Source organism: Eriocheir sinensis, chromosome 54 (genome assembly GCF_024679095.1).
Source record: "Eriocheir sinensis breed Jianghai 21 chromosome 54, ASM2467909v1, whole genome shotgun sequence".
NCBI lineage: Eukaryota > Metazoa > Arthropoda > Malacostraca > Decapoda > Varunidae > Eriocheir > Eriocheir sinensis.
The window spans coordinates 11,027,614-11,050,453 of record NC_066562.1 but is presented as its reverse complement, the minus strand read 5'-3'; the positions used below and the strand labels follow the sequence as shown (position 1 = coordinate 11,050,453).

The window sequence follows — 22,840 nt, the reverse complement described above, 5'->3', positions numbered from 1 at the left end:
AATATGGTCCCTAATACTATCAGCTATTATTGACTCGATCATTTTATCTAACTGACGTAAGACCATAAGAACATAAGGGAAACTGCAAGAGGCCGAGTGGCCTACACAGGGCAGCTCCAGAATCCCCCCCACTACTCACGGTGGGTGAGGTGTAGTTACAGGGGTTACAGGTAGAGGCTTGATCCTCGTTATACCGGCGGTACCCAGGCACGCATCCAGCACCCCGTCACCTTACTGCTCCCACACCTCACTGCCACCTGTCGTCCTCGTCCATGTATATTTTGTATATTGCCTATATCTCTCCTAAATCTATACTTTTCTAATTTAAATCCATTACTGCGAGTTCTATCCTGTTGGCTAATTCTCTATATTACTAAAATAGTTGGAAAGACACCTGAAAGACAGACACCATTAGCGATCACCTGCAATAACACACAGAAGAATTACGGACAATTCGTACAGTCTACTCTTAAAACAAGCTATCGTCCCTGCACAAACTATGTGATTGCAGAGTTTATTCCATTCCCCCACCACCCTATTACTAAACCAATGCTTGCCTATTTCTCTCCTAAATCTATACTTTTCAAATTTAAATCCATTACTGCGAGTTCTATCCTGTTGGCTAATTCTCTATATTACTAAAATAGTTGGAAAGACACCTGAAAGACAGACACCATTAGCGATCACCTGCAATAACACAGAAGAATTACGGACAATTCGTACATACTAAAATACTGCATTAATCAAAGGGGAAAAAAAAGCTGATTGTGACCTGCGCGCACACATTTAAACACACACACACACACACACACACACACACAGTAACTGTTAAAAACACACATACCTCACGCGCACAAACACTAGCAAACTAAAGCAAAAGAAAGCGAAAGAAGGAAAAGTAGGAAAAGATGAAAAAAATAAGAAAATAGGAATGAAGAACTATAGACACACACACACACACACATACTCACCAGGGTCACAATTCTCGCACGAAAAAATAGGAGCGGCCGCGTGACAACCTTCCTCGACGCACGACAGACACGAACTGACCCTTTCTCACCTGTCCTGAAGCAACCAGTAAATCACCTATACCTGACCCCACCTGTGGCCTGACCTGACCTGACTCGCCCTGTGACCTGAGTGGGTGAAGTGCGGTGCATCAGGTAATATAATAACTGATTTTAAAGTCCTTATAGATAGATAGAGAGTGAGTGAGTGAGTGAGTTACATAGATATTCAGAACACACAGACCCTATGGGGAGGGAGGGGGGGGGAGAGAGAGAGAGAGAGAGAGAGAGAGAGAGAGAGAGAGAGAGAGAGAGAGAGAGAGAGAAGAGAGAGAGAGAGAGAGAGAGAGATTTTCTAGACCCAACCACCTTGAAAAGAAAAAAAAATCATGAGCATATTTATTTTTATTTTTTTACAATATTCAAAAATAAAATCATTTCAAGTTATCAGGTGAGGGCGACCACCTGTACGAACATTAATAGTAACATAAATAATAATAGTAATAGTAACCAGTATATTTTTTTGGTTTTCATAATAGCAAACGTGTAACTCCTTTCCTATTAAAACGGGTCATCCAGTGAAATAGGTCAGTTAATTAGTTGGTTATCTCACCTGGTCTTTGTTAATTACACACACACACACACACACACACACACACACACACACACACACACACACACACACCATATCCCTTCCTTCCTTTACCTTCCTCTCCTTTCCTTTTTTCTTTTCCATTCCCCTTCCTTCCTTTCCTTTTCCTTTCCCTTCCCCTATCTTCCTTTTCCTTCCTTCCTTTCCCTTTGACCCCTTGTAAAAAAAAAATAAAAAAAATAGACAGCATATTTTTCTACCTTATTCTCCTTAGAGGTGAACAAATACTTGAACATCACAACCCATAACAAACCTCTAACTCATTCTTTTTATTATTTTGGGGTGAACTGAATCATACCTTCCTTTAATTTCCTTTTACTTCATCTTACTTTTTTTTATCATTTTCCATTCCTGTTTTTCTTTTTTACTTTCCCTAACTTCAGTACCATGTCTGTTTCTTTCATTCATTCTTTCTCTATATATAAACTTTTACATAGATGCTTCCCTGTTAATTATTTCTTTTACACTGAGCTGCAGGCATATACGTAAACACACTTTTCCTGTATTTCACAACTAGGTAAATACGGCGATTATGAGTCCAACACATGATCAGGACGTGATGAATTATTACACTATGAATCTTCTAAAACCACACCACATTTTCCTCTCCATCCCTCCCCCTCTCACAGGCTCAAGGGGCAGTGTTACAGAGATACGCACTAAGGCCATGAGTAGCTATGTGTCTGCCCTCAACTTTATTCTCAGGAGCTGCCGTGTGTACTGGGCTCGGTTGTCTCTGTCTGTAAAGGGAAAGGGGGCTGATGGGACTCCAGCAACTGCCATGGTAGTGAGGGGAAAGGCGCTCGCTACACTGTTGCCAATGCGAATTTGACCTCATCTGATAAAGTTTCTGAGACCTGAGCGATACGGGTTCAACAGCTGACCATATCCTAGCACTTCACGCACACACACACACACACTCTTTCTCCACAAACACACACACCATTTTCTATCTTCACTTCCCTTCTTCTCCTGCACCCTCTCCCTCCTCCTCCTTCTCCTCCTCCTCCCCTTCCTTCTTTTTCTTCTTCTTCTTCTTCTTCTTATCCTTCTCCGCTTCCTCCTGCTTCACCGCCGCCTCCTCCTCCTCCTCCTCCTCCTTCCCATGTCGCCATATACACACCATATTATTAGACGTCACCGCCACGATGTGCTGGGCCCCATAGGACACAGTGCACTTGTCAACCACTATGTCATACGTGTCCAGTCGAAGCTTACGCGCCTTTTCCACCTGTGAAGGGAAATGGGAGTATGTGAGATGGGTGTGGTGAGGGTGGGGAGGTGTGTGTGTCAGAGGGGTATGGGGTGGGTGGAAATGGGGGTGAGAGGGTTAAATGACATGGGATAGGAGTCAGTGAGGGAGGGAGGAAGAGGGATATGGGGGAGGGAGAGGGACATGGATGGGAGGGAGAGTTGAATGACATGGGATAAGGGTATGGTGTTGTGGAAATGGGATGGGATTTAATGAGGAAGGGAGAGAAGAGATGAAATGGGGAAACAGGGATTAAGTTAAGGGGATTAGTGAGTGGAAGATTAGGGAGGGAGGGGTCATCCTATCCTACACCCCCTCCCCCTTACCTCCCTATCCCCCCTCCTCAATGGATAAAGGTATGGCAATGTGGATATGGGATGGGAGTTAATGAAGGAGGGAAGGAGAGGAGATAAAATGAAGCAACAGGGATTAAGTTAAGGGGATTAGAAGATTGGCGAGGGGGGTCATCCTATCCTACACCCCCTCCCCCTCCTCAATGGATAAGGGTATATATAGTAATGAGGAAGGGAGGGAAGAGGAGATGAAATGGGGAAACAGGGATTAAGTTAACATATATTACCCTATTATTAACTATTTTACACTATTTTAACTACCCTATTTGCATTTTTTTTCATTTGTAGATTTCAGTTGACATTTTTCTGTTGTGGAATGCTTCAGAACATGTTTTTTCTTCCTTGGTAATTTTCTACTAAGGGCATTACTGATTGGAAGATTGGGTAAGGGGGTCATCCTATCCTACACCCCCTCTCCCCCTTACCCCTTACCCCCAACCCCTCCTCCTCCTCACCTCCGCATCCTCCAGCTCAGGCCACTCCAGGATCTTGACAGGCTCCACCATGGGGATCGGAGCGCCGCCGGTCAGGGGGGAGGTCGCCCTGCCCGTAACGAGGTCGGCGAGGTCATACACCCACAGCGCGCCCTTGTCGTCCCCGCACACCAGTAGACATGACCCTGGGGAGATAGGTTAGGTCAGGTCAGGTCATGTTTTTCATTAAATTTTCCTTCTTTATCATTTTTTTTAGATTAGAAAGAATAGAAGAAAAAAATAGAGGAAGAAAAGGAACAAGAAAATAAGATAACAAAAAATTACTGAGGAAGAGAAGAAAATAAAGAAAATAAAAATAAAAATAATTGAGGAAGAAAAAGGAACAAGGAGACTTAGATAACAAAACAACTGAGGAGGAAGAAAATAAGAAAAATAAAGGAAGAAAATAAAAAGAAATAATTAAGAGAAGAAAATGAAGAAAACAAGAACATTTAGCTTTACATTAGTTCCCACAAACAAACAAACATTCCTAACATGCTCTCCCCCTCAAAAATAAATAAATAAATAAATAAAACACAAAAAAACACGAATGAAAGGAAATAAATCAACAAAAAACAGGAAAATCACAGGACAAGTTCGGTAAGGTTGAGATTATTTGGTTTACTCATAAAAAATCTATATATTTCTTTCTTTCTTTGCTATTCTTATTCCTATTATTATTTATGGATAATGAAGTTGCAGGAAAAAATATTACTAACTAACAAAATAAATAAATATCCTTCTAACAAGAGTAAATAACAATGACGCCAACACACCACATGACCGAACACATCAATACCATTTTTTTTACGCCACGGCATATTGTGCTTATTTTTATTTATTAATTTTTTTTACTTACGAGAGTCCAGCCCCATGTTCATGTAGTAGTTGTCCGTGTCGCTCCACCGAAGCCGCACCATCATCTCCGTCTTCACCTCCGCCTGAAGCTGCGACCGACTCCTGAAACACACACACACACACACAGTAAGAAATTGAGAAAAGGGACTTATTTGCACACACACACACACACACACAGTAAGAAATTGAGAAGAGGGACTTATTTGCACACACACAGTAAGAAATTGAGAGGGGGACTTGTTTGAAAGACCTAAAGAAGTACAATTTTCCATACAGGAGTGGATACATGGAATGGACTTAGCAGAGACATTGTTGAAGCGAGCAGAGTCCACAGAGTAAAGGAAAAGCTGGACAAATATAAATTGGGAGACAGGACTGACCAAGCTTGACCACAAATACTGTCAAATAGGTAAATACAGATCAGGTAACGAAACTATATTCTTGAAAATGGGAAGTTAAGACAAGAGAGTTATGATGTCACAGGAAAAAATCAAATAAAGTCCTTCAAGTGTTCCATCATGGTTAGTGCAAGCGGTCATAACTTAAAGTCTACCTTTACTGCAACTCAAACTTAATTTCCCTGCAGTCACCCTTAAAAAAAAACACACTCTATCAACACTTACTTATTAAGCTTGGCCACGGAAAGCGCCTTGGACACGGAGAACACATAGATCTGACCATGCAGCGCGCACTTGGCAGCCAGGAGGTCATCGCGCAGCATGGAGATTGAGTCCAGCACAGAGCCATTGCCGTCCACCTCCGGAAGCACGAACTCCAGCCGCTCAAGACTAACGGAACGGAAAGGAAAGGTGAGTTAGATGGGTGTAAGGGTAGAGATTAAGTTAAGATAGAGGGAAAAAAATGAATAAGTAAATAGGGATGTGTTCTTATAGGGTGAGAAGGGAGTGGTTTAGGAGGCAGGGAAAGGTGAGCTAGATGGGTGTAAGGATAGAGAAAAGTTACGATAGAGGAAAAAAAAGTAAATAAATAGGTGTGTGTTTTTATAGGTGGAAAGTGAGGGGTGTAAAAGGGATGAAGGGAGTGGTTTAGGAGGCAGGGAAAGGTGAGCTAGATGGGTGTAAGGGTAGAGAAAAGTTATGACAGAGGAAAAAAAAAGTAAACAGATAGGGATGTGTTTTTATTGGTGAAAGGTGAGGGGTGTAAAAGCTCTCCCCTACCTCAAATCACATCTCCCCTATACTCACGCACCCCTTCCCTTCCATGCCTCCCCCCCTTCACCCTACACCCCCTATGCACCTCTCCCTACCTCTAATCTTCATATCTCACCAATACTCATTCCCTTCCTCACCCTTGACCCTATATGACTCTCAGCACCTCTCCCTCCCTCAAATCACATCTCACCTATACTCATGCACCCCTTCCCTTCACCCTACACCCCTACGCACCTCTCCCCAGCCTCAATCTTCTTCAGGTCAACCTTCCAAGCGTACAGACCACCGTCACAGCCCCCGATAAGCAGGTCGTGGGTGCAGGAGAAGGCCAGGTTGTACACATCTCTCGCAACAGGTGGAATCGTTAGTAGATGCACCTGGCTAACTTCGTACTCAGGTAAGGTGGGAGTGCCTATGTCCCACAGCTGGATCTGCCCGTCCTCGTGACCACCTGGGGATAGGGGATGAATGTGGGTGTTAAGCCATACCTATCTCTATCCTTACCGCAAGAAAGAGCCCTCTCCCTTACCCTCCCTTACCCCATACTTACAAAACAACCATGTCGCCTTCTTAGGGTGGAAGAGCAGCGCACATATCACAGCGGCAGCCTTATTCGGGACCGTGCGGAACATCTGGTAACATATCCCCGCGTCTGGGTGGATGAGGAGCACTGTGGATCGCGCACCAGCCGCAGCGAGGACGTTCATGGTCTTGAGTCCGAGGTCGTCGAGTGGAAGAGTGGACCAGACCTGAGCATAGAGGTTCTCCCCCGCGGTGGCTCTGGCGGTGGATGGCAAGCTGGGGAGGCTGGTTATAGGGGTGGTGGTGCGGGGAGGGGGGGGTGACGGAAGAGTGAAGGAGTGGGCGTGTGGAGGAAGGGGCTGTGATGGAATGGGGGAAGTGGATAGCGTGAAAACTTTCCGAGATGAGCGAGAAAAATACTCCCGTCAACTTATTTTTTTTTACAAGAGACGGTTCAAGGGCAACAAAGTGTATATATATATAAAAAAAAGCCCGCTACTCACCGCTCCCAAATATCTCTTGAATCTAGAATTAATAATGACAAATAATGGTGATAATAATGATTAGGTTCCGAGATGAGAGCAAGAAAAATACTCCCGATAACCTTTTTTTTTATTTTTTTATTTTTTACAACAAAGGAGACGGTTCAAGGGCAACAAAAATAGCGGAAAAAAAAAAAAAGCCCGCTAATCACCGCTCACAAACATCCCTTAGAATTAATAATGACTAATAAAGACGATAATAATTTTAAATAATCCAACAATGACTTTTTTTGTAAGAGGCAAAGTTGACGGCATAAGTTAAAACTGCAAGTGGTCTCAAATCTCATCTATGACCCACTGACCCCCTTACGACCCTGTGTTAAGTGACCCCTGACCTCCAGAATGTAGCTAGGAAGAAAATAAAGTGAAATAAATTAGAGGAAAGTGAGGAAGATGGGTAAGATAAATGAGAAAGAAGGGAGAGATTTAAAAACGAAGAAGAAGAAGAAGGAGATAGAGAATGAAGGGATGAGGAAGGGGAAACTAATCAAGAAAAACAAATTAAAAGAAAATGAGAAAATAAAGTAAAATAAATTAGAGAAATATGAGGAAGAGAAGGATAACTAAACAAGAAAGAAAGAAGATGGAGAATGAAGGGACGAGGAAGGGGAAACTAATCAAAGAAAAACAAATGAAAAGAAAACGGGGAAATAACGTAAAATAAATCAGAGAAAAATGAGGAAGAGAAGGATAACTAAACAAGAAAAAAGGAGGAGATAGAGAATGAAGGGACCAGGAAGGGGAAACTAATCAAAGAAAAACAAATAAAAAGAAAACGGGGAAATAACGTAAAATAAATCAGAGAAAAATGAGGAAGAGAAGGATAACTAAACAAGAAAGAAAGAAGGAGATGGAGAGTGAAGGGACCAGGAAGGGGAAACTAATCAAGAAAAACAAATGAAAAGAAAACGGGGAAATAACGTAAAATAAATCAGAGAAAAATGAGGAAGAGAAGGATAACTAAACTAGAAAGAAAGGAGGAGATAGAGAATGAAGGGACGAGGAAGGGGAAACTAATCAAAGAAAAACAAATGAAAAGAAAACGGGGAAAACGTAAAATAGATCAGAGAAAAATGAGGAAGAGAAGGATAACTAAACAAGAAAGAAAGGAGGAGATAGAGAATGAAGGGACCAGGGAGGGGAAACAACACATCACCGGAATACAAGGAAAGCCGCCCCACAGTGTTACCAGTACTCACGTTTTTGTACTGCGGTTGTACTTGAGAACCACCTCGCCGTCCAGCACATTGATGAAGCACACCGATGACCCCCCACAGGTTGCCACGATGCTGGTGTTGCCGCCCGCTCTCGAGTTGTCCGGTTCGAAGGAGCACTGCCAGATCTGAGGTGGTTGCGTTAGGTTGAGAATATAGGTTAGAATTAGGTTAGTTTGAGCGATTGTATATAGGTGACCCCCCCTACCCTATACTGCTGATCTGGGGTGGTTGTGTGGTTGCGTTAGGTTGAGAATATAGGTTAGAATTAGGTTAGTTTGAGTGATTGTATATAGGTGACCCCCCCTACCCTATACTGCTGATCTGGGGTGGTTGTGTTAGGTTGAGAATATAGGTTAGAATTAGGTTAGTTTGAGCGATTGTATATAGGTGACCCCCCCTACCCTATATTGCTGATCTGGGGTGGTTGTGTTAGGTTGAGAATATAGGTTAGAATTAGGTTAGTTTGAGTGATTGTATATAGGTGACCCCCCCTACCCTATATTGCTGATCTGGGGTGGTTGCGTTAGGTTGGGAATATAGGTTAGAATTAGGTTAGTTTGAGTGATTGTATATAGGTGACCCCCCCTACCCTATATTGCTGATCTGGGGTGGTTGCGTTAGGTTGGGAATATAGGTTAGAATTAGGTTAGTTTGAGTGATTGTATATAGGTGACCCCCCCTACCCTATATTGCTGATCTGGGGTGGTTGTGTTAGGTTGAGAATATAGGTTAGAGTTAGGTTAGTTTGGGTGATTGTATATAGCTGACCCCCCCTCCCTTTAACTGGCAGATCTGGGGTGGTTGTGTTAGGTTGAGAATATAGGTTAGAATTAGGTTAGTTTGTGTGATTGTATATAGCTGACCCCCCCCTCCCTTTAACTGGCAGATCTGGGGTGGTTGTGTTAGGTTGAGAATATAGGTTAGAATTAGGTTAGTTTGAGCGATTGTATATAGCTGACCCCTCCTCCTCAACTGCCAGATCTGGGGTGGTTGTGTTAGGTTGAGAATATAGGTTAGAGTTAGGTTAGTTTGGGTGATTGTATATAGGTGACCCCCCTCCCTTTAACTGGCAGATCTGGGGTGGTTGTGTTAGGTTGGGAATATAGGTTAGAATTAGGTTAGTTTGGGTGATTGTATATTGGTGACCCCCCCCCCCTCCCTTTAACTGGCAGATCTGGGGTGGTTGTGTTAGGTTGAGAATATAGGTTAGAATTAGGTTAGTTTGGGTGATTGTATATAGCTGACCCCCCTCCCTTTAACTGGCAGATCAGTGGTGGTTGCGTTAGGTTGCGTTGGGGTTAAGAATATAGGAAATTAGGTTTGTTTGGGGTCTCATACACCAGATTCCAGGATTAAGGTGTGGGTGTGATTTTTTTTTTCAAGGGGGTAAAAGAAAAAAAAAAGTTGATAAAAATAACAGATGATTGAGGAGTTACTTGTTTTGTTATTTTCCTTTTACAACTGCCAAAAAAAAAAAAAAAAAAAAAAAAAAAAAAATCACTGGTTCTATAAGAGTTAAGAGGAGTGGCCAAGAGAGGTCAATCCAAGGTACCCCCCATCCCCCCTACCCTCCCTCCCTCCCTCCTCACCTGGGTTTGGACATCAGCTGTGTCGTTATTTTTGGAGTGGGTGCGGAGGAAGAACACTGGGTGGAAGTCCCCCGCCCCCTCCACGCGCTCCACCTTGGGCTCCCGAAGCTTGAACGAGGGGTCAAACTTGTACTCCACCTGTCTCTGGGGGGCGCCCTGCGGAATGGGGGGGCGAGAGGGGGTGGTGGAAATTAGTAAAGAATAAAATAAATGAGAAAATAAAATGAGGAAGAGGAGGTATAAGAAAGGAGGAGGGGAGAGAGGCAAAAATATATGAGAAATAGATTAAGAATGAGGGGGAAGGGAAAGGGGAGGGAAATAAAGAAAGAAAAATAAGATAAATAAGGAAGAAGAGGAAGGAGGCAAAAATAAATGAGAAAAAGGAGATTTAAGAATGAGGGGGAAGGGAAAGGGGAGGGAAATAAATAAAAATAAGATAAATAAGGAAGAAGGGGAAAGAGGCAAAAATAAATGAAAATGATAAAGAAAAAGAAAAAGAAGAATGAGAGGAATGAACACACACACACACACACAAACTCACCCTCCCTCCAGTCTTCTGCTTCTTCTTTCCTCCTCCTCCCTTCCCCTTCTCCGCCATGTCTCCTCCTTTCCTCCGCACACCCTGAAAGACAAAGCACATGAGAGAGAGAACACACACACACACACACACACACACACACACACACACACACAAGCTAATGCATATATGATAAGCCTTGGATATCTAATGTATAATCTATCTAGTATCATTATCTTAAAAAATCTAGTAATTAAAATAATGAATAATAAATGGAAATACTATAATAACAATAATCTAAGATATGTAGATTTATTGCTTCTAAGTTAATGTATTCTTATGATTTATGGAGTAGAGTTATTAGTAATGACAAACCAAATAATAATAATAATAATCGCATTTCAAAAGGTTATTATCAAGTTTAACAATTATAAAACAGAAATAAAAAAAATTAACAAACTAAATTGGTCTTATAAATCCACTTTTTGAAGCATTAACTCACTCCAAGAGCACATCCTTATTTCTACGACTATCATAATTATCCTCATCATTATTACCCTTCCTTGCGACATTATGGGCGCAGAGAGAGTGGTAGCAGAAATGGTAGCAGCGGTAGGAGGAGTTGCAGCAGAGAGGAACAGTAGAAGCAGGAGTGGTAGTGGGAGCAGTTGATTTTCTTGCTTATCGCGTCTCCCTCGACTTAAATATTAAACAATGTGCGGCAGTGATTGATTTTCTTGTTTACTTTGGTTCGGCCCTTCAAGGCTTTCTCCGCGGCCCACGTCGGACTCACAAATGTTTTCCCGTTCCGCCGAGCCAGTCCATTGTGGCGCTGGAAGTTAATAAAATAAAGAAGATTGATGAGAAATGGCCTGTTGTGTTGTTTTCCTTTTTCAACTGTCAAAGAAAACTAAGACTGCACAGGAGAGGGGAAACTAATCCTTTACCAGTCTGGCTAAAGAGGTCATTTGGGAGCTCTGGAAGTTAATAAAAATGAAAAGATTGATAAGAAATGGCCTGTTTTGTTATTTTCCTTTTTCAACTGTCAAAGAAAACTAAGACTGCACAGGAGAGGGGAAACTAATCCTTTACCAGTCTGGCTAAAGAGGTAATTTGGGAGCTCTGGAAGTTAATAAAATAAAGAAGATTGATAAGAAATGGCCTGTTTTGTTGTTTTCCTTTTTCAACTGTCAAAGAAAACTAAGACCGCACAGGAGAGGGGAAACTAATCCTTTACCAGTCTGGCTAAAGAGGTAATTTGGGAGCTCTGGAAGTTAAAAAAATGAAAAGATTGATGAGAAATGATTTGTTTTGTTATGCTTTCCACTTTAAGCAAGAAAAATTAATGCATCACAATTCTTTTTAATCTTTTCTTTGCCTTATAAGCCAAGAAATGTGTGAAAATATACCAAAATCAGTCTCAACGTTCAACCCGGTAGCAGCAGGGATCATGTTTCTTAATGGTCCCTCTAAGCGAGAAAAATGAGAAAAAATCACCCCTCACACAAACCATTTCATAATATATATCAAAGCATTTGTGATCATGTTTCTTAATGGTCCCTCTAAGCGAGAAAAATGAGAAAAAATCACCCCTCACACAAACCATTTCATAATATATATCAAAGCATTTGTGATCAGATTATGTATCATCTATTTTGGGGGGTTTATATCATGGCACAAATTTGGCCCGTCGCTGCTACACGGTAAAGCCACAAATATGGCCTGTCGCTGCTACTGGGTTAAGGGGTCTTTCCACTATGAGCAAGAATGTACTAATAAAAATAATAAATAGTTTCCCAATGTTTTAACCTATACGAAGTCTTTCAAGGCAAGGAAAAAGATAGAAAAAAATGTATGATTAGGCCTAGTCTCTATGTGTAAGGTTTTGGGTTTTTTCCACTATGAGCAAGAATGTACTAATAAAAATAATAAATAGTTTCCCAATATTTTAACCTATGCGAAGTCTTTCAAGGCAAGGAAAAAGGTAGAAAAAAATGTATGATTAGGCCTAGTCTCTATGTGTAAGGCTTTGGGGTCTTTCCACTGTAAGCAAGAATGGAAAAGTAAAATTAATCATAGTTTCCAAATATTTTTAACCTTTTCTTTGCCTTTCAAGATACGAAAAAGACAAAAAAAATGTAAAAATATACCAATCATTCCCTTGCTTCCTTATATATGTGAAAATACTTGACAAAACAAAACACAACACACTAGAAAAAACACACTTGCTCATGCTGGGAGGGTGCCTGCTGGTGATTACGAGTCCAGCCCGTGATCAGGCCGTGGTGAATTACACGTGAAAACACACTAGAGAACGCTGGGGTGGAAGAAGAGCAGTGTTACCAGCACCTCCTCTTCCTATAAAATTCTGTCCTCAACTGACTTTCTTTGTCCAGAGGAAATTGATCAGTGGTCAAGGCGTCTTTCAATTATGTATACGAGAGAGAGAGAGAGAGAGAGTGTAGTGTGTCTCTCTGTAAACTTTAAATAAATACTGTGATGTTTGTTTTGAAAGAGAGAAAAAGAAAGAAAGAAAGAAAGTTAATGCTCTCTCTCTCTCTTTTATAGACACAAACTTTAAATGTCAAAGTTTTTAGTAAAGGAGAAAAGTTAGTTAGAAGTGTGTTGCTCTCTCTCTCTCTCTCTCTCTCTCAGACGAACTTCAAACAAATGTCAGTTTCAAATTAAAGAGAATAAGTCAGCTGGAAGAAAAATGCTCTCTCTCTCTCTCTCTCTCTAAGATGAACTTTATACAAATGTCAGTTTCAAATTAAAGAGAAAAAGTTAGTTAGAAGAAAAATGCTCTCTCTCTCTCTCTCTCTCTCTAAGATGAACTTTATACAAATGTCAGTTTCAAATTAAAGAGAAAAAGTTAGTTAGAAGAAAAATGCTCTCTCTCTCTCTCTCTCTCTCCTTTCCTTCTTTTCCAGTTATTTTTCCTCTTTATTCATTTTTATTTGCCCCCCCCCTCTCTCTCTCTCTCTCTCTCTCTCTCTCTCTCTCTCACATCAATCATTCATCAGTATTGACAACCACTACTGTAATTGGCCCAAAACTTCTCCGCCTCAATCAATATTTAATTCTGTGATTGTATAGAGTCCGCACACTTCCAAAGGTGGGTGCTATTTTATGTATTAGTGCAGTACAGGTTTTTTTTTTTTTTGTATGCTCTGAAATGCTATTGGTGGGAGAGAATAAGTGTGTGTGTGTGTGTGTGTGTGTGTGTGTGTGTGTGTGTGTGTGTGTGTGTGTGTGTGTGTGTGTTAAGTTATGTGGAAGAGTTTTTGTGTGTGTGTGTGTGTGTTTGTTTAGTGAGAAGAGAAAGAATGGTCAGTATGTGTTTGTGGTTCTGATATGCTATTGGTGAAAGAAAATGTATGTGTGTGTGTATGTGTGTATGTAGTAAAAAGAAAAAAAGAATGGTGTATGTCTGTACGTTTGTCTCTCTTCTGGACACTCATTGTTTTCTTTTATCAGGGCAAAGGGCTTTTTTTTTTTTTTTTTTTTTTTTTTTTTTCTTTTTGAACTGTCTCCCTCCCTTGTCGTGAGAAGAAAGTGTGCAGTATGATGTGGGCATGTGTATATTGTGATAAGTTTTTTTTTTTTTTTACAGCAAAGGAGACAGCACAAGATCACATAAAAACGAAACAATATAAAAGCCCGCTGTATAAGTATTTTTTATAAGTATATGTGTGCAGTAAAAAAGGCATCGCCACGCTTCTCTATGTCACCGTTCAGCGTCCATGTCTCACAGCCACACAGTAGGAGAGGGAGCACACACAGGTGACCTGGGCACCCTCACCACACCCCCGGACAGACTGACCTGTGGCTGCGTGCACCATAAGAACACAGGGAAACTGCAAGAGACTGGGTGGCCTACACAGGGCAGCTCCAGAATCCCCCCCACTACTCACGATGGGCGAGGTGTAGTTTCAGGGGTTACAGGTAGAGGCTTGATCCTCGTTAACCTTCGGCACGGGCGTATGCATCAGTACCCTGTCACCGTACTGCACCCACACCTCACTGCCACCTGTCGTCCTCGTCCATGTAGCTATCCAGTCTACTCTTAAAACAAGCTATTGTCCCTGCACTAACTATGTGATTGCTGAGTCTGTTCCATTCCCCCACCACCCTATTAATAAACCAATGCTTGCCTATATCTATCCTAAATCTATACTTTTCTAATTTAAATTCATTACTGCGTGTTCTATCCTGCTGGCTAATTCTCAGTACTTTACTTATATCGCCTTTGTTGTAGCCCTTGACCCATTTGAATACTGCTATCAGATCTCCCCGCACTCTTCGTCTCTCTAGTGAATGTAAGTTTAGATGTTCCAGCCTCTTTTGATATGGGAGGTTCCTCAGCCCCTGAAAAGCCAGACTCCACACGACAGGGGCTTGGTGTGGCCCAAGAGACACACATCCAGGGGCTTGGTGTGGTCCAGGAGACATTCACGTCCAGGGGCTTGGTGTGGCCCAGGAGACACTCACATCCAGGGGCTTGGTGTGGCCCAGGAGACACTCACATCCAGGGGCTTGGTGTGGCCCAAGAGACACTCACATCCAGGGGCTTGGTGTGGCCCAGGAGACACTCACATCCAGGGGCTTGGTGTGGTCCAGGAGACACTCACCCCCAGGGGCTTGGTGTGGCCCAGGAGACACTCACATCCAGGGGCTTGGTGTGGTCCAGGAGACACTCACATCCAGGGGCTTGGTGTGGCCCAGGAGACACTCACATCCAGGGGCTTGGTGTGGCCCAGGAGACACTCACATCCAGGGGCTTGGTGTGGCCCAGGAGACACTCACCTCCAGGGGCTTGGTGGGGCCCAGGAGACACTCACATCCAGGGGCTTGGTGTGGCCCAAGAGACACTCACATCCAGGGGCTTGGTGTGGCCCAGGAGACACTCACATCCAGGGGCTTGGTGTGGCCCAGGAGACGCTCACCCCCAGGGGCTTGGTGTGGCCCAGGAGACACTCACATCCAGGGGCTTGGTGTGGCCCAGGAGACGCTCACCCCCAGGGGCTTAGTGTGGCCCAGGAGACACTCACCCCCAGGGGCTTAGTGTGGCCCAGGAGACACTCACCCCCAGGGGCTTGGTGTGGCCCAGGAGACACTCACCCCCAGGGGCTTAGTGTGGCCCAGGAGACACTCACCCCCAGGGGCTTAGTGTGGCCCAGGAGACACTCACCCCCAGGGCCTTGGTGTGGCCCAGGAGACACTCACCCCCAGGGGCTTAGTGTGGCCCAGGAGACACTCACCCCCAGGGGCTTAGTGTGGCCCAGGAGACACTCACCCCCAGGGGCTTAGTGTGGCCCAGGAGACACTCACCCCCAGGGGCTTAGTGTGGCCCAGGAGACACTCACCCCCAGGGGCTTAGTGTGGCCCAGGAGACACGAACATTTAAATATAAGATTCCCTCTCCCATGGCCCCCGGGGTGGCGGGAGGACACGTGGCTCGGGGTGACATATAACACGTAGGGACCTCCAACCTTTGCTGAGTCACCTAAATCAACATAATAAACCATAAATAACCCCGTGGACCCCAAAATAAGACATAATACACTCACCGCGGCGGCAGGCATGGGCGCCGGGCAGTCAGCTGATGGCCGTAAACATCCACCGCCAGGCCCGGCTTTCACCCTCTTCCGCGGGGTTTATAGGCCTACCACCACCCTGTAGGCCTGGAGGGGCTGTGAGGCGTTGAGCTGGTGCACTTATAATCGAGGGCCAGGCCGCGGGTTTAGTTATAAAAGGAGAAATGTGCGGCCGCCTTCCAGTCGACCCTCTCCGCCTCCTGTTTCGCGCCAATTTTGGGTCTTTTAAAAATTACACCAAGTTTTTTTTTTTTTTTTTCCTATTATATTTTCCCGTTTTGTATTTAGCACCAATTTTCATCATCTGGTGCTGCCCACGTTTTTATTTTTTCTTTATATATTTGTATTTTCTTTCTTCCTCTTCCGATTTTACATTTAGGCGCCATTTTTGATCTTTAACAAGCTGTCGACTTAATTTTTTTCTTCTTTTTCTTCCTATTTCACATATTCTATTCCCTTCCCTTCACCCATGTCACAAGCTCTCCCTTCCTCGGCCATTCCCTTCACCCATATCACAAGCTCTCCCTTCCTCGGCCATTCCCTTCACCCATATCACAAGCTCTCCCTTCCTCGGCCATTCCCTTCACCCATATCACAACTTCACCCTTCCTCGGCCATTCCCTTCACCCATATCACAAACCCTCCCTTCCTCGGCCATTCCCTACACCCATATCACAAGCTCTCCCTTCCTCGGCCATTCCCTACACCCATATCGCAAGCTCTCCCTTCCTCGGCCATTCCCTTCACCCATATCACAAGTTCTCCCTTCCTCGGCCATTCCCTTCACCCATATCACAAGCTCTCCCTTCCTCGGCCATTCCCTTCACCCATATCACAAGCCCTCCCTTCCTCGGCCATTCCCTTCACCCATGTCACAAGCTCTCCCTTCCTCGGCCATTCCCTTCACCCATATCACAAGCTCTCCCTTCCTCGGCCATTCCCTTCACTGATATCACAAGCCCTCCCTTCCTCGGCCATTCCCTTCACTGATATCACAAGCCCTCCCTTCCTCGGCCATTCCCTTCACTGATATCACAAACCCTCCCTTCCTCGGCCATTCCCTTCACCCATATCACAAGCTCTCCCTTCCTCGGCCATTCCCTTCACCCATATCACAAGCTCTCCCTTTCTCGGCCATTCCCTTCACTGATATCACAAGCTCTCCCTTCCTCAGCCATTCCCTTCACTGATATCACAAGCCCTCCCTTCCTCGGCCATTCCCTTCACCCATATCACAAGCCCTCCCTTCCTCGGCCATTCCCTTCACTGATATCACAAGCTCTCCCATATAACTAAATACTAAGGTCAATAAATATCGCTATGTGTTAAAATTCATTTATTCCTAGAAGTATCGCTATCATACATATATATACATTACATGGTGAAGCGGAGCACACCAACAGACACAGACAGACAGACAGTTGGATGGACAGACAGACAGATGGAGGCCTACGCAGGAAGTGGTGATGGTTGACAGATAGACAGACAGACAGACCAACAGAACATTGTAAACAATCCTCGACCTCTCTGTTGGCACCTGTTTCCTTTGTTGTTCTTTTGTAAACCCATTTTTTTTTTTTCTTTTGTCAACTTGTTTTTTTCAGTCGTCTATTGTAAACCGATTTTTTCTTCGTCGTTTTCTTTTGTAAACCGATTTTTTCTTCGTCGTTTTCTTTTGTAAACCGATTTTTTCTTCGTCGTTTTCTTTTGTATACCGATTTTTTCTTCGTCGTTTTCTTTTGTAAACCGATATTTTCTTCGTCGTTTTCTTTTGTAAACCGATTTTTTCTTCATCATTTTCTTTAGTAAACCGATTTTTTCTTCATCATTTTCTTTTGTAAACCGATTTTTTTCCTTACCTTTTTCTTTTTTTCTTTTATCAACTTGTTGTTTTCAGAGTCGTCTTTTGTAAACCAATTTTTTCTTTGTTGTTTTCTTTTGTAAACCGATTTTTTCTTCATTGTTTTCTTTTGTAAACCGATTTTTTCTTCATTGTTTTCTTTTGTAAATCGATTTTCTTCTTAAACCGATTTTTTTATTAACTTTTTTTTTAATTATTTTTTATCAACTTGTTTTTTTCAGTTTGTCTTTTGTAAACCGATTTTATCTTCATTATTTTCTTTTGTAAACCGATTTTTTTCTTACTTATTTTATCATTTTCATTTATCAACTTGTTTTTTCAGTCGTCTTTTGTAAACCGATTTTTTCTTTGTCATTTTCTTTTTGTAAACCGATTTTCTAAGTCATTTTCTTCGTAAACCGATTTTTTTATTAACTTTTTTTCCATTATTTTTTATCAACTTGTTTTTTCAGAGTCGTCTTTTGTAAACCGATTTTTTCTTCGTCATTTTCTTTTTGTAAACCGATTTTCTTCATCACTTTCTTTTATAAACTGAGTTTTTCTTAATTTTCTTCATCACTTTCTTTTATAAACTGATTTTTTCTTAATTTTCTTCATCACTTTCTTTGATATACTAATTTTTTCTTCATTGTTTTCTTTTGTGATCCGATTTTTTCTTCATTTTCTTTGTCACTTTCCTTTGTGAACCGATTTTTTCTTCGTCACTTTCTTTTGTGAACCGATTTTTTCTTCAACACTTTCTTTAATAAACTGATTTTTCTCCCTCATTTTCTCTTACAAACCAATTTTTTCTTCATTTTCTTCAACACTTTCTTTAATAAACTGATTTTTCTTCCTCATTTTCTCTTACAAACCAAATTTTTCTTCATTTTCATTTACAAACCATTTTTTCATATTTTCTCTGTACAATTTTTCACCATCAGCATCAATCATAACACTATTTTTCACTGTCCTTAACTTTTTTGCATCATTAATTATCAAGCTTTTTCATCATCATCTTCTATATATTTTTTTTCCTCCCTCACATTCAACAAAACATTTCTGGAAGCTTTTTTTTTTCTCATTTTCATAAACACCTCATTATCATTTCTCGTCCATTTTAAAACATTCAAATTATACAACTTCTTCATTTATACATAACAATATTTTTCTTCGTCATTTTTTTCCCCTTACAAACACCTCATTTTCATTTCTCATCCATTTTAAAATATTCAAATTATACAACTTTTTCATTTATACATAACAATATTTTTCTTTGTCATTTTTTCCCCTCCTTTTCATTTTTCCTCATCCATTTTAAAACATTTGAATCATACAACTTCTTCATATACACTCAACAATATTTTTCCTAATAATTTTTTTTCCTGTGTTCACCCTACATTAAAATATTTTCTATCTATCTATGCATTCTCACAAACTTCACTTTTTCATTGAGTATTACCATTGTTAACATCAGTATTTCCCATGTTAACTTTTTCTAACTAATTCAGTACTTTCATATAACTTAACATCTATCCCCACTCTCCGAAACTTTACGCAACATCCACTCAATACATTCTATCGCATTCTCCATTATTCACATTCATCACGGACTTTCCATATATCAAAACGTATTTCTCACATTTATATTATTGCTGGGTGTTTCTAAGTTACTCCACAATGCTCAAAGTTCTCATTTTCAAGATATCTTACAGAGTTTTCATAATGGAGGATTTTTTACATTATTTCCATCACCTGTTTCACAATATCCAACATCAGTATCTTCTATGTTAACCTTTTCTTTCGACTAATTCAATACTTCCACGTCGACTCAACATCCTCTATCCCCACTCTCCGAAACTTGACGCAACATCCACTCAATACATTCTATCGCATTCTCCATTATTCACATTCATCCTGCACTTTCCATATATCAAAATGTATTTCCCACATTCATATTATTGCTGGGTATGTTTCTAAGTTACTCCACAATGCTCAAAGTTCTCATTTTCAAGATATCTTACAGAGTTTTCATAATGGGGGATTTTTTACATTATTTCCGTCACCTGATTCACAATATCCAACATCAGTATCTTCTATGTTAACCTTTTCTTTCGACTAATTCAACACTTCCACGTCGACTCAACATCCTCTATCCCAACTTTCCGAAACTTGACGCAACATCCACTCAATACATTCTATCGCATTCTCCATTATTCACATTCATCCCGCACTTTCCATATATCAAAACGTATTTCCCACATTCATATTATTGCTGGGTATGTTTCTAAGTTACTCCACAATGCTCAAAGTTCTCATTTTTTGTGACATCTTACAAAGTTTTCATAATGGAGGATTTTTTACATTATTTCCATCACCTGTTTCACAATATCCAACATCAGTATCTTCTATGTTAACCTTTTCTTTCGACTAATTCAAAACTTCCACGTCGACTCAACATCCTCTATCCCAACTTTCCGAAACTTGACGCAACATCCACTCAATACATTCTATCGCATTCTCCATTATTCACATTCATCACGGACTTTCCATATATCAAAACGTATTTCTCACATTCATATTATTGCTGGGTATGTTCTTAAGTTCTCCACAATGCTCAAAGTTCTCATTTTTCGCGATATCTTACAGAATTCTCATAATGGCAGCCTGTTTACATTATCCCAATCACCTGTTTGACCTAATATCATCTTGTTTGCACATTCACACACGCACGTATTTTCGTATATACAAAAACTCGCGGTCTCTATACATATTTGACACTTTGTACAATCTCCCGACACAGCAAACACTCACGCTATTTCTGTTTACACTGTTAGCAAGCCTCATACACCTGTTTATGCAGTTGTTTACACTTATGCAGGCAGACAATACGTGTTTACAATCTGCTACTACATAAGAAACGCTCACTCTACTACGATTTCTCTCTGTTTACAGTTTGCAAGCCTTACACACTTGTTTACCCAGTTGTTTACACTTATACTGGTAGACAATACGTGTTTACAATCCGTTACTACTTGTTTGTATCTCTGGACATAAGAAACGCTCACTTTACTATAAATTCTTCTTCTTTTCTACCCTGTTTACAAGCCTCACACCCTTGTTTACACTCTTACCCTGGCAGACAATAGTGTTTACAATCCATTACTGTTTGCTTGTATCCCCAAACATACTAAACACTCTTGCTTGTCTACTATACCTATTGTTTACACTGTTTGCAAGCCTCACACACCTTGTTTACTCATTTGTTTACATTCACATCAAGCAGACAAGTGTTTACATTGTTATTGTTTGTTTGTATTGAGTTACCTGAGGATAACCTATTGTTTACACTACCTCTTCACAGCTGGACTTGTTTACACTGATGCTAAATGAGTTTGTTTACATTATTTTAAGCAATTTTTATCCTTCTTTCTCCTCATTTACACAAACACACCATACATAAATGTTTCCCTAAGAAGTCCTCCCAGTTGAGTTTTTTTCCTCGCTCTAAATTTACAAAGAAAACACAAAGTATGTCCGTAAAAAATCCTCCCATGTTCCCTGTTTGTCATTCTATTAGTTTCAATTTTATTTTTTTCCGGTTCCTGATAAAACGCGTAATAAAAACAGCTTCTTTCTTTTCTGTTTATTTGGTTTTTGTTATTTTTTTTCGCTTTACTGATGTGTAAATAAAAATGGTTCTTCCGTCCTTGCATTGTTTCCTTACTAATAAAAGCTTCCTTCTTTTCTCGTTTTATTTTCCTTGCTAATAAAAACTTAACCTTTTCGTTTTTTTCCTTGCTAATAAAAACTTCACCTTTTTTTCCTTACTAATAAAACTTCCATTTCTTTTCGTGGTTTTATTTTCATTGCTAATAAAAACTTCCATTTCTTTCCTGTTTTTCCTTGCTAATAAAAACTTCACCTTTTTTCCTTACTAATAAAACTTCCATTTCTTTTCGTTGTTTTATTTTCCTTGCTGATAAAAACTTCCTTCTTTTCCTTGCTAATGAAAACTTCCATTTCTTTTCCTTATTTATTTTCCTTGCTAATAAAAACTTCACCTTCTTAAAAGTTTGGTTCGTTTTTTTCCTTATTAATAAAAACTTCCATTTCTTCCCTGCATTATTTTCCTTCAACACTGTTTTCCTTACTTATGAAAACTTCACCTACTTTTCCTTGTGTTTTATTTTCCTTATTGATAAAAACTTCCTTCTCTTCACTTTTTTCTTCCTCCATTTTCTTCTGCAATAAAAACTTCACTATATTCTTCTAAGAGTGTACGCAACTTCCTTAATATGAAGCAAGAAATCAAGAACATATCAGAAATACACATTGTTGGAAAGTTTGGAAAGTTTTGTTGAGTGGGCGCAACATCTCTCTCTCTCTCTCTCTCTCTCTCTCTCTCTCTCTCTCTCTCGTTCCCTTCTATCTCTCTTCCAATTACTCTTTCCTCCCTTTCTCATTCCCCCCCCCCTCTCTCTCTCTTCCTTATTCTCCTTTCCTCCATATCTCCCTCATTCTGTGGTCATATGCCGGAGAGACAGGAGGGGAATGAGTTATAGGAGAAGGGAACACACCCCAGGAGACGGGACACAACCCCCGATTAATACCTGGTACCCATTCACTGCTGGGTGGACAAGGGCGTAGGGTATTCGGATATCGGAAGAAAAATATCGGGAGAACACATCGTCGGTAATCAGAAGGAAAATATCGGGAGAACACATCGTCGGAAATCGTAAAGAAAGTAAAAAATAAATAAAATTGTGACAGTTTCGTAATTCGCTGATAAATTACAACACCCGATTTTGTGTCTCATTTTCTTTCTTTTTTCTTTTCTGTGGTGATTTTGTTCATCATTTTCTTCATTATCATCATCATTTTCTTCTTTTGTCTTCTTCTTTTCTTGCTTGCTTGTTTTCAGCTCTCCTAATAAAGCTTCTGATAATGGTAATAATATTTGTAAGAATTTATAATGAGGAAATTAATACTATGGGCTGTACAATGTTATACTCTCTCTCTCTCTCTCTCTCTCTCTCTTTCATAATAGTTTTTTTTTTTTACCAATATAAACATGAGTACACACACACACGCACATACACCGATACGCACACACACATGCGCACACGAAAACCCCTTCCTTCCTTTAATTGCTATTCCTCTGAGGTAGAAGTAATACCTACACGTGTACGTACGCACACGCACTCACACACACACACACGCACACATGAGGGAGTGAGCGAGGGAAA

The 22,840-nt window shown here is 41.0% G+C and overlaps 2 protein-coding genes across 6 annotated transcripts in view; both read right to left on the bottom strand.

Annotated features, from left to right (window-relative positions):
* Positions 1–1,392: 1,392 nt before the first annotated feature.
* LOC126983779 (leucine-rich repeat and WD repeat-containing protein 1-like) lies at positions 1,393–15,985 on the bottom strand. Of its 4 annotated transcripts, none has more exons than XM_050836868.1 (11): positions 15,725–15,985; positions 10,712–10,986; positions 10,179–10,259; positions 9,638–9,793; positions 8,031–8,173; positions 6,318–6,574; positions 6,002–6,218; positions 5,219–5,383; positions 4,597–4,697; positions 3,720–3,883; positions 1,393–2,890 (listed from the first exon to the last, which is right to left on the bottom strand). In XM_050836868.1, the coding sequence occupies exons 2-11, from the start codon at positions 10,724–10,726 to the stop codon at positions 2,615–2,617; spliced, it is 1,575 nt and encodes a 524-aa protein (XP_050692825.1). In that variant the 5' UTR covers positions 10,727–10,986; positions 15,725–15,985; the 3' UTR covers positions 1,393–2,614. The 4 variants fall into 4 exon arrangements, with proteins under 4 accessions (XP_050692825.1, XP_050692827.1, XP_050692828.1 ...); XM_050836870.1 differs by having other exon boundaries at positions 6,318–6,565; positions 15,725–15,984; XM_050836871.1 differs by having other exon boundaries at positions 6,318–6,547; positions 15,725–15,984.
* Positions 15,986–21,972: 5,987 nt separating this feature from the next.
* The window catches only part of LOC126983778 (UBA-like domain-containing protein 2-B), a 15,085-nt gene continuing 14,217 nt past the window's right edge, over positions 21,973–22,840 (bottom strand). For both annotated transcript variants that reach the window (XM_050836866.1, XM_050836865.1), the window contains one exon: positions 21,973–22,840. This exon is cut by the window's right edge and continues 1,146 nt beyond it. The gene's annotated coding sequence lies outside the window, so the exon portion shown is untranslated.

Bases quoted from the DNA above. Each gene is read 5' to 3' on its own strand.
- LOC126983779 (XM_050836868.1), bottom strand. The intron at 8,174-9,637 runs GTGAGGAGGGAG...CAACCACCTCAG, and splicing joins CAGCTGATGTCCAAACCCAG to ATCTGGCAGTGCTCCTTCGA. The intron at 4,698-5,218 runs GTAAGTGTTGAT...TGTGTGTTTCAG, and splicing joins TCCGTGGCCAAGCTTAATAA to GAGTCGGTCGCAGCTTCAGG.